Source organism: Phaseolus vulgaris, chromosome 3 (assembly GCF_000499845.2).
Source record: "Phaseolus vulgaris cultivar G19833 chromosome 3, P. vulgaris v2.0, whole genome shotgun sequence".
Taxonomy (NCBI): domain Eukaryota; kingdom Viridiplantae; phylum Streptophyta; class Magnoliopsida; order Fabales; family Fabaceae; genus Phaseolus; species Phaseolus vulgaris.
Genome location: NC_023757.2, coordinates 35,102,673 through 35,115,313, shown reverse-complemented (window position 1 = coordinate 35,115,313; position 12,641 = coordinate 35,102,673). Strand labels below are relative to the sequence as shown.

The 12,641-nt window shown below is 37.2% G+C and overlaps 1 protein-coding gene across 1 annotated transcript; it reads right to left on the bottom strand.

The window, feature by feature from the left end:
• Positions 1-1,414: 1,414 nt before the first annotated feature.
• Positions 1,415-2,470, bottom strand: LOC137805585 (uncharacterized). Its single transcript, XM_068605527.1, has one exon. The coding sequence runs from the start codon at positions 2,468-2,470 to the stop codon at positions 1,415-1,417; it is 1,056 nt and encodes a 351-aa protein (XP_068461628.1).
• Between the last annotated feature and the right edge of the window lie 10,171 nt (positions 2,471-12,641).

The following is a 12,641-nucleotide window of genomic DNA, read 5'->3' as shown; positions in this document are numbered from 1 at the left end:
TCCTTCACTATAGTTGTCGGCATACAAAATAAAGATACATAGAAAAGCGGTAAGGATGTAAGAACCGATTTGATAAGACATACCCTGCCCGCCAAAGAGAGGGACTTCCCTTTCCAAGAGCTCAACCTACTTCGTATCTTATTGAGCACCCCTTCCCAAAAGACACACCTCTTATGATTCCCACCCACCGTCATCCCCAAGTAACTGAAGGGCGTCTTCATAATATCACACTTAAGAATAGAGGCAAAAACTAACGTCTGATTAATGTTCACGCCCACACCTCCAACCTTACTCTTAGAATAATTTACCTTAAGACCAGAAGCAAGTTCAAAGCACTTCAGAATAACCTTTAATGTCAAAACACTTTGAATTGAGGCTTTACAAAAAAATAAGGTGTCATATGCATATTGCAACATACTCACCTTTACTCATCTCTCCCCAACCTCAATACTTTCTACTAACATTTTTTCTTCCGCTTGTCTAACTACCCCTGCAAGTCCTTCAGCCACAATGAGAAAAAGGAAAGGTGCTAAGGGGTCTCCTTGTTTTAAGCCCTTCAATGGTTTAAACTCAGTTGTTGGACTTCCATTTACCAGCACAGAAATCGAGGATGATTCTAAGCAGTTTTTTATCCATTCGATCCACTTACCACAAAATCCCAATCTTCCTAGCATGTAGTAAATAAATTCCCAACTTACTGAGTCATATGCCTTTTCATAATCTACCTTAAACACCACACATTCTTTCTTTTTCCTTTTTACCTCCTCAATGGTCTCATTAGCTACCAACACACTATCCAACAAACTCCTTCCTTCCAAAAAAGCAGACTGCCTAAGATCAATGACTTTATTCAACACCCTTTTCAACCTTGAAGAAAGGATTTTTGATACAATTTTATACACGCATCCCACCAAAGAAATCGGTCTAAAGTCATTCAAATGTTGTGGGTTTACCACCTTTGGGACAAGAGTAATAAAGGAAGCATTAGTACCTTTTGGCCAACTTCCACCCTCTGTAAAACTTTTTACCGCACTCATAACGTCCCCTTTTATAATATCCCAACAAAATTTTATAAAGCCAAAATTAAACCCGTCCGGTCCAGGACTTTTGGAGCTGTCACAATTCCACACTGCCTCCTTAACTTCAGCTTCAGAGATGACTCCAACCAACATTTCATTGTCCTCCCTAGAGATACCCTTAAATCGAACATTATCCAATCTAACTAGTTGTTTCCCCCCCCCCCCCCCCCCCACTGAATCTGTCCTAAAAGAATTCCTTCACTCTAGCTTTTTACTTCAATCGGATCATCACGCCATTGATCACCGATCTTGAGGCCATTAATCCCATTATGTATCCTCCTCCACTTAATACTTGAGTGATAAAACTTTGTATTCAAATCACCCTGACTTACCCATCAAACCCTTGCTTTTTGCTGTAGAATCACTTCTTGTTTAACTCTGACTTGCCCCAAATCAGCTAAAAGTTGTCTCCTTTCCTCCCTGTCATCCACACTCAACTCCCCTTCATCATCTTTTCCATCAAGGACTTGGATCCTCTTTTCCAACTCCACTCTTTGTTTATTAACATCTCCAAAAACAAGTTTGTTCCAATTCTTTATGTCGAATTTTAACCTTTTCAATTTTTCTTTCAAAACATACAAACCATTTCCCCTAATATCATAACTTTGCCACTTAGTCCTTACGAGCTCCTTAAACCGAATATCTTTTTGCCATACATCAAGACATCTAAACGGTTTTGGACCCCAATCAATATTTACATCCTTTAAAATTAAAGCACAGTGATCCGAAACCGTTCTTCCTTCCGCATACAATTTACTTCCCGGCCATTTCTCCAACCATTCAAGAGAAACCAAAACTCTATCTATTCTGCTTTTAACAGTCCCATTAGGTTTATACCAAGTAAACTTTCTACCCACCAATGGAATGTCAACCAAACAAGATTCTTCAATAAAATTATTAAAACTCCATATCTCACTACTATAATTAACATTAAAACTTAAGCCTCTTCTTTCTCCAGCACTTCTAATAGAATTAAAGTCACCAGCTACACACCATAATTTAATTGGGTGATTCTTCCTTACCTCCCTTATTTCATCCCAAATAATTCTCTTTTCTCTTAAGGTACCGCCACAGTAAACATTTGTTATCGTTATTTCTACTGGCGTTCCTAACTTCCATACTCCTTCAATAATTGAGAAGTTATTGCCATTTTTAAACCTTTTCATTTCAAAGCAATCTTTCTTCCACATAGTGATTAATCCTCCACCGTTATTAATTGCCCCAATCTCAATCCAGTCAATTTCATTTGACCCCCAAATTTGATAGCACCTTTCCTTACCAATTTGTTCACATTTTGTTTCCTGAAGACAAACAACTCCAACTTGTTCTTTTCTAATGAGATCACTAATATACTTCCTTTTTATCCTTCCTCCCAGACCCCTAATATTCATACTAATCAGTTTCATCATCAACAACCTTTAAAACCACCCCTTCCTAAACCTTCCTTCCTATATTCCTTTTCTTCTTGACTTCTTAAACCGTTAAAACATCTTCCTCACTTCCATAATGAGAGAACCCCACTTCCATCCCTGTATTCCAAACTCTATCTGCTTTTATACTCTCATTATTTAACCAGACCATGCAATTATTAGTACCATTATTAGTAATATCAGTAGAATTATTGGCTAACCTTACACCTGTTTTGTGAGCAAGTTCTTTACTCCCGTCAAGACATGTCACCTCTTGTGAATAGTTGTTGCTGCTACACTCCCCAACTTCCAGCACCTTCTGTTCAGCACCGCGAAGAGAGCGCACATGCGCCACATGGCTCGCAGAGAAGTCCCCAGAATATACTGCAGCGACGCTCAAGGGCCTACGAACCACCAAAGAATATGCTGAATCGCTTCCATGTTCGAAGGAGTTTCCGCCACCACCAATCCATCATCTCCGACGTGCGTACCAAGCGCGGCGCGGTGGCGAGCTGAGGATGATGACGTAGCATCGCGACAACAGGTTGGAGAAGACAAACCTGCATTGCGAGTAAGTATAATGTGAAAGGGAAATACACTTGCATGCACCAAGATATATGTAATTGTGGTCAACGCCTTCTCAACTTAAAATAACCTAAATAAGAGTATGAGAAATTTAACGTGAATGCACAACCATGCATATGTTAATTTCTTAACCATTGTGTTGTACCTGTACTTTTATCCATTGCAATAATAAAGGAAACATCTTTGTTTTATATTTTTTAAATCTTTTATTCTTCATTAGTTAAACACACAAATCTACCAGCTGATATTGGACACTTTCTCCTCCATTTTCTAATGCATTTTTCCCTCGATAAATATAAAAATATATTAACTTTCTCTTCAAATCTTTTTTCAATTCTTTTCCTATCCTTTCTTTCTTTCTGATTATATTTCTCATTATACTTATCAATTTCACTTTTATTTAGTTTTCCTAAAAAAAATAAAAATAAAAATTGTACATGCCACAGTATAATATGACAACTTCACAAGTGTCATAATTTTTCTTCAAAAAGTGACATATAGAACCGTCATAATTATTCTTTGAAATAAAAACTCTCTTTGTTCCTCCATAACCTTCCTTTTTTCCAATATTTATACAACCTTGATTTTTTTTTCGTATTTCCTTACTGAACTGTGTTGGGTTTAATAGTGCCAAAGTTCAAGAGGGGGGGTGAATTGACCTTTTAAAACTTCTTCGCAAAAACAGTGTTTAACCCAGTTTTACAGAAAATAAATCGATTTATGTGAAAATGAACAGATTTATTTCAGCACTGTTTTTGTTTGAAAAGCTTTTAATTCAGCAAGATTAATCACAAGATTATGCAGTGAAAATTTCCAGCAGCACACACACAAATATCAGATTTGAAAAACAGTGAAACACAAAACTGCAAGCTTCAATTTCAAGCAAGTGATTAAGGTTCAATTGATAGCATGCTAATTAATTGAGTGATCTTTGCAAACAAGCTGTTCCAGTGGCTTTTAACAGACTATGAATGTTCTTCTTGATGTTAAGCAATTTTCCAGAAATTAAGAACACTTAATCACAGAACAGCAAGCTTCAACTTTAAGCAATTGTTTAAGGTTCAATTAATGGCATTGACAGTTTCTTGAGCAACCTATCACAGTTAATCTATTCCAGTGGCTTTTAGCAGATTTTATATGTTCTTATCAGATTAAAACAGCTTTTTCAGAAACCAAGAACAGTATGCACTGTGCCCAGAAAGAACAGATTTATTTTCAATTGAACAGATTTATTTCTTTGCTGTTTTATCAATTATGCAGAAACGAAATTGCAGAGTGAGGGAGAGAATGAACACAAACAATTATACTGGTTCACTCAACCTGAGCTACATCCAGTCTTCACCAACAACAGGTGGAATTCACTAACACACAGTACAATCAAGTACACTTCCCACTGTTCTTGAAACCTACAAGAACTTAGGTACTCTTGCTGAAAAAACCTATTTCAGCACTCATACACACACATCAACTCTCCAAGAACACCTATCAAGAAGAGGATTCAACCAAACTTTTACAAGTAATAAGAAGTGAAACGACTACACCTGATTGAGGTAACAAAGATCAGCCTTAAACTAGTAGGCAAGATTGCTAGAACAGTAGCTGCACCTCACACCAAGCTTTTGGAACCAAACCAAGAACAAGCACTTTGTGATTTTTGAAATCTTTGAAGAACAAATTCTAATCCTTGAAAACACTTAACTCTCTGCTGTTAAAACTTGTTTTTTGCAAATGTGTAAACTGTTTGAATCGTTATTAAACTCAGAAAACAAGTTTGCATTTTATAGAAAGCCAGCTTATAACAGAATTTTGAAAAACAGTTAAAGCTGTTATAAAATGAACAGATTGAAAATAAAATGAACAGATTTATTTTCAAAAGCAGTTAGAGAATCTGTTAAGTGAGGAGACTTAGTCAACCATTCTGGTGCTGAGATAAAACTGAAAAACGTTTAAGTATGATGTGGCACCAGAGGCAAAAAAGAATCTATTCATTTACAGATGAACAGATTTATTTTTTCAAAACGAAAACAGAGGAAGTTTAACTATTTGAAACTCAGTCGTTTTGAAAAGAAGAAGACTTAGTCAAAATACCTGATGCACAAAATCCAATTTTTACAAGACTTTAGCCAAGGCATCAGTGAAGAAAATGAATCTGTTTATTTAGAAAAGAACAGATTTATTTTTATGCAGTAAAATGTGTTTTTGTGTAAAACATGTGCAAAACAGTTTTAGAAAACTTATGCTTGTTCTTAACACATGGCCAGTGGTTATGAGGTGAGATACTCAGCAAAAAGCTACTCTTAAACAACCTCTAAGCACTAACTAAGACACACTTAAAGCAAAGCAAAATTACATGAAAAGTACATACAAGTCTTCATCAAACACTACATCTAAGTCTTCATCAAACATAATCTTGAAGGGGCAGCAACCATCTTCAACAATCTCCCCCTGTTTGATGGAGACAAATCCCCATAGCTAACCTCATAGCATTGTTGCTTTAAGCACTTGTACTGCACCAGATTTTAAACCAAAATAGTACCTGCACTGCACCAGATTTTAAACCAGAAAAAAAACAGCAGTATTGCATAGCATATGAATTGATTTAAAGGTGCAAAATTAACTCCCTGTTACAGCTAGCATCACCTAGCATGGTGAGCTATTTTTCTCCCCCTTTGGATTCATCAAACAGCATATAAGCATAGGGAATACAGGGGTATAAAGCAGAAATTACAATCATAATAGTTCAGAAACAGAAAACCAAATTGTTCAACATTACAGAAACTTTAAAACTGATAAAGAAAGCATTAAAAACAGAAAACTACTAATCCTTGTAGTAAAGCTCTGCAAGTTGTGCCTGAACTCCTTCAATCTGATTATCAAGGTGTTGGAACCTTGCATGAGTAGCCTCAAAGTGTGCCCTTTGTTCTGCAGACATGACATCAAGACGGTACAACACTTGCCTCTCAAACATAGACATTGGTTCTCCACGGTATTCTGGACTTTGATAGGCAACTATGGCATTTGCAGCAACTTCCTCATGTTCAGATTGGGCAGCAGGAGAGTCATCATCCATAGGAATAGCTTCATCCTCATCTTCATGTTCTGCTTGAGTGTCCTTCTCCTTGAGGACCACCCACTTGTTTTCAATCTTGTGGAAACCCATTTTGGTGAGAGTTGAAGTATCAATCTCACTTACAGCTTTGATAGGGTCATTTCTCTCATTTGTAACATCAATACCAAAGTAATCAATTAATTTGGAAACAAGAATAGCATAGGGAAATCTGTAATCAGCCAACCTTTTTGACTTGAGCATGTGTTCGTTGACAATGAACACCCAGTTTACCTTAATCTGGTTCATGATGCAATATAGGAGGATAAGATCCTCTTCATGTAAGACAGCATGGTTTGTCCCTCTAGGAATCAGTTGCCAAGCTATGATGTATGCAACTAGACGTGGAGTGAGGTTCAAATGCCCTGCATGGAATCTGTTTATGCTTTCTGTAGGATTCCTCATGCAACTTTTGTAATATTGCAGCTTGTTGAATTCTGAAATTCCACTGGTATTTCCTTTCCCTACTTTCAGTCCAGCATATTTTATTCCAGCCACAGAATTCCACACCTCACTTGTGATCTTCATCTTTGTCCCTTTCACATAAGAGACAACATTCTTCCCATCCAATGTGAGGTTAGTATAAAACACCTTAACCAAGTCAGGATAGACATTACCCGTTAATTCCAGCATCTTTTTCAGTTTCTGGTGCTTCAACACAGCCCTTGTTTCTACCAGTTTTTCAGATTTCAGCCAGTTGAAATCCAGCACCTTGGGTATGTTGATCTGCTTCCTGCTTGTTTCATGAATGTAGGCATTGATGCCTTCTTCATTTCCAGCGAACCATCCTTCTAACACACCTTGAGAAGTGGTTTGCTTTCCCTTCCTTTCTGTTTTTGTCTTGAAGACGAAGCCATGGTAACCTGAATTCTTTTCTTGATTTCAAAAGGTGAGAATAGAAAGAGAATGGCCAATGTGGGTAGCAAGTATTCACACAGATTTATAGCAGAATAAATGGATTGATATGGCAGTTATGAGTGGATATGCATGAAGATATTATGCTTCTGAATTTTGTGCAGAGAATCTTTGAAAATATGCACCAAATCTTTAGGGTCACGATGCATACACTCAAATTCTTATTGAGCACCCAAACCATCAAATCGGTTACATAACCATGACCAAAACCGTCAAAGGTACAGAGGTTAATGCCCACTAAGTCAATAAAGCAGTCAAAGATCAGAATTTCTCTTTCCTAGTCATCAATGCGTATCAGTGCAGAAAATAAACACATTTAATTGCGAATAAACAGATTTAATTTTTCACTGCTAGGTACAATTTACATTTAAAATACCCAATTCATTAAGCAGAAAATTAAACCTATCTTTGGCTAATGGTTTTGTGAACAAATCAGCAAGTTGTAAATCAGTACCAATGAACTTAATATCACATGTTCCATTAGATATGTGTTCTCTTAGAAAATGATGCCTTATTTCAATGTGTTTGGTTCTTGAATGCATGACAGGATTTTTGGTTAAGTTGATTGCACTTGTATTATCACATAGCAGAGGTATATGGTTAAGTAAGATACCAAAATCATTCAATTGTTGTCTTAGCCATATAGTTTGAGCACAGCAACTCCCTGCTGCAATGTATTCTGCTTCAGCAGTGGAAAGAGCTACACAAGCCTGCTTTTTGCATTGCCATGAGATCAAGCTTGATCCAAGCAAATGACAGGTTCCACTTGTGCTCTTCCTATCAATTTTGCAACCTGCAAAATCTGAATCAGAATAACCAGTTAAGCTTAATGAAATATTACCTGGATACCACAAGCCAACTTCTTTAGTTCCTTGCAAATACTTCAAAATCCTTTTGACAGCATTGTAGTGTGATTCTTTAGGAGCAGATTGAAACCTTGCACACATGCACACTGCAAACATTATATCTGGCCTGCTAGCAGTAAGATACAACAGTGATCCTATGAGTCCTCTGTATTTGGTTTCATCAACAGAAATTCCAGCTTCATCATGATCCAAATGACAGCTTGTTGAGAAGGGTGTGCTGATTGGTTTACACTTGTCCATTTCAAATTTCTTCAGCAAATCCTTGCAATACTTTGCTTGACTCAAGAAAATGCCATCCTTGAGTTGTTTGACCTGCAAACCTAGAAAATAGTTCAACTCACCCATCATTGACATTTCAAACTCACTCTTCATGACTTTCACGAAAGCTTCACACAATTCTCCATTGTTTGATCCAAAAATGATGTCATCCACATATACTTGGACTAGAATTGAGTCATCTCCTTTCTTCTTAATGAACAAGGTCTTATCTGATGTGCCTCTTTCATAGCCTTGAGAGGTGAGAAAATCACTTAGTCTCTCATACCATTGCTTAGGAGCTTGCTTGAGTCCATAGAGAGCCTTTTGAAGTTTGAACACATATTCTGGATGTTGATGGTCTTCAAAACCTGGTGGTTGTGAGACAAATACCTCTTCATTTATATAGCCATTCAGAAAGGCACTCTTCACGTCCATTTGAAATAGCTTGAACCCTTTGATGCATGAGAAAGCAAGCAGCAGTCTAACAGCTTCTAACCGAGCCACTGATGCATATGTCTCATCATAGTCTATTCCTTCTTCTTGATTGTACCCTTTAGCTACAAGCCTAGCCTTGTTTCTGGTGATCACTCCATGCTCATCCATTTTGTTTCTAAATACCCATTTTGTTCCAATTACATTCATCTCTGGTATTCTAGGAACAAGAGTCCAGACCTCATTGAGAGCAAACTGATTCAGTTCCTCTTGCATAACTAAAATCCAGTTACTGTCCTTGAGAGCTTCCTTCAAATTCTTGGGTTCAACTTGAGATACAAAAGCCATTGCTTCACAGAAATTGTTCAAGGATTTTCTAGTTGACACTCCTTTCTCAATGTTCCCAATGACATTATCAAGGGTTAAGTCTCTTGGGGTTTGCCACTCTTTTGGCAAACCTGCAGCTGCAGTAGATTCTTGTATAGCATGTGTATCAGCAGTATCAAAATGAATCGATTCATTTTGATTTAAAACAGATTTAAATTCGTTACTGTCAGGTTCATCAGCAACTTTAGATATACTATGATTAGTTTCATCAAAAACAACATGCATTGATTCTTCTACTATGAGCAACCTTTTATTGAAGACGCTATATGCATGACCATTCAAAGCATAACCAATGTGCACACCTTCATCAGATTTAGCATCAAACTTACCAAGATTTTCTTTGCCATTATTCAATACAAAACATTTACACCCAAATACTCTAAGGTGACTCACACTAGGTTTTCTGCCCTTATACAATTCATATGGGGTTTTCTTAAGAATTGGTCTTATTAAGGTCCTATTTAAGACATAACCTGCAGTATAAACAGCATCAGCCCAAAAATACTTAGGAAGCTTAGATTCATTTAACATAGTTCTAGCAAGTTCCTCTAGTGATCTATTTTTCCTTTCAACTACACCATTTTGTTGGGGTGTCATAGGGGCTGAAAAGGTATGAGCTATCCCATGCTTCTCACAGAACCTCTCAAACTTAGCATTTTGAAACTCTCCCCCATGATCACTTCGAATAGATTTTATGCAGCAACCATTTTCATTTTGCAGAATTTTTGCTAATTTCTTAAAGGCAGAATAAGCATCATGTTTATGTGCAAGAAATAGAGTCCATGTAAATCTAGAGTAATCATCCACAACAACCAAAGCATACAAATTTCCAGCCAAGCTAGCAACTCTAGATGGACCAAATAAGTCCATATGTAACACATCCAATGGATTTTTTGTAGAGACAATATCCTTTAACTTGAAAGAGGATTTGATTTGTTTACCTTTCACACAAGCATCACAAAGCCTGTTATCCTGAAATTTAATGTTAGGCAAACCAGAAACTAAATCTTTAGATTTCAATTTATTCAAGTGATTTGTGTGTATGTGAGCTAACCTCCTGTGCCACAACCAAGACTCATCACTTCTGGACAGCAAACACTCATTTGAAGAGTTAGTTTCCATGATATTCAACAGATAAATGTTATTCACTCTCTTACCAGTAAACAGTACCTTACTAGATGAATTACTTGAGATTGTGCAGCCATTTGACTCAAAATTCATCTTGTATCCTTTGTCACAAAGCTGACTTATGCTGAGAAGACTATGCTTGAGTCCTTCTACATACAGCACATTCTCAATGGTTGTTGAATTCCCTGTTCCAACAGTTCCTCTGCCCAAAATTCTCCCTCGGTTATTATCACCATAGGTCACATGTCCTTCTGCTTTGAGCTTTAAGCTAGTGAACTTTGTAAGATCTCCAGTCATATGCTTGGAACAGCCACTGTCCAAGTACCACTGGTTTTTCTTGCTTCCAATCTGCAAAATAGAATAAAAAATTTACAAATGGTACCCTTTTCAGTATAGGGTCCAGCACAGATTAACACCTTCTCTTTGGTAGCCATTTAGCTAAGTTCTTAGGCACAAGATGTCTCCTAGCAATGCAAGACCTAGATGTATGACCAGATTTCATGCAGTAAAAACAGGTTACATGAGATGCCTTTTTGCCACTGTTAAAAGCTGAAAAAACTGATTTTGCTGGAACAAAAAAACTTGAAAGCTTTTTGACATTGTTGTATTTCCAGGGGTATAACCAAGTCCATTCTTATTGAAAACAGCATTCTGTGATCCAAGGAGAGACTCAAGGTTTTCTCTTCCCTTGGTGAAATTGGAAAGGGTTTTCAGCAAATATTCCACTTGTTTTTCCAATCTTTTGCAGTTTTCACAGTTTTTAATAGAGGCATGCAAGCAAGTCAGTTCAAGGCTTACCAAATCTGTTTTGGCCTTATGCAATTCTTCCTCAAGTGTTTTTACTTTAGGTGCAAGCACATTATTTACCTTTTGCAGCTTATTGCATATTACAGCTAGCCTATTGGCTTCCTCATGTGTTTCCTTGAAGGCAGCAAGCAAATCATCATAGTTATCAGAATCAGCAGAAAAATTACTTACTGATTCAGAGCTTGACTCCTCATCCTTCATCATGAAGCACAAATTATTCTCCTCATCTTCTGTTGAAGAACTGCTAGTTGAGGATACTTCATTTTCCTCCCATGAGATGTAGGCTCTTCTTCCTTTGTTCCTTTCAAACTTCTTGCTGGCAGATTTGTCCCTTGTTTGATTGTCTGGACAATCTGTTTTGATATGCCCTGTTTTGCCACATCCAAAGCAAGTATATTTAGAGGAATTTGAATCATTGGGTTTAGGATACCTTATTTTCTGCTGGTTCCTATTTTTGCTTTTCTTCCTTAGGAATTTGCTGAATCTTTTTGTAAGAAGGCTGATTGTATCATCATCTTCAGCATCTTCTTTTTCTTCCTTGATCTCATCCAATTCAGTTGCTTTCAGTGCAAGCCCTTTGGGTTTTCTCTCTGTTGTTTCTTGCTCTTTAAGTCTTTTAAGCTCTAGCTCATGCTCCATCAGCTTTCCAAACAATGCAGCAGTTTCCAATTTTGACAGGTCACGGCTTTCAGAGATAGCTGTCACCTTTGGTTGCCAGCTTCTGTCGAGGCACTTCAATATCTTTGTGTTGAGCTCCTCTCTGTCAAATTCTTTTCCCAAGCCAGTGAGGTGATTCACAATGTGGGTGAATCTCTTCTGCACATCAGCAATGCTCTCCTCGGGTTGCATTCTGAACAGCTCATATTCTTGGATAAGTGCATGTTTCCTTGACCTTTTCACATCTTCAGTACCTTCATGAGTCACTTCTAGGACTTCCCACATCTCCTTAGCTGACTTACATTGAGATATCCTGAAGAACTCATCCATTGTCAATGCAGAGGTTATGATGTTCTTGGCCACAAGATCATGTTGAGCCTTCCTCCTTTCGGTCTCATTCCATTCTGATCTTGGCTTTTCCACTTGTTCATCCTTGACAACCTGCATTGGCACATAAGGTCCATTGACCACAGCTTCCCAAATTAATGCATCAATGGATTCCATAAAAATTCTCATTCTAACTTTTCAAAATGCATAATTCATTCCATTAAACATAGGTGGTCTATTAACAGCAGAACCTTCAGCAAAAAGCACATTGAACTCAGACATTATTACAAACAAACTTGATTAAAATACAAGTCCTAGCTCTTGATACCAATTGTTGGGTTTAATAGTGCCAAAGTTCAAGAGGGGGGTGAATTGACCTTTTAAAACTTCTTCGCAAAAACAGTGTTTAACCCAGTTTTACAGAAAATAAATCGATTTATGTGAAAATGAACAGATTTATTTCAGCACTGTTTTTGTTTGAAAAGCTTTTAATTCAGCAAGATTAATCACAAGATTATGCAGTGAAAATTTCCAGCAGCACACACACAAATATCAGATTTGAAAAACAGTGAAACACAAAACTGCAAGCTTCAATTTCAAGCAAGTGATTAAGGTTCAATTGATAGCATGCTAATTAATTGAGTGATCTTTGCAAACAAGCTGTTCCAGTGGCTTTTAACAGACT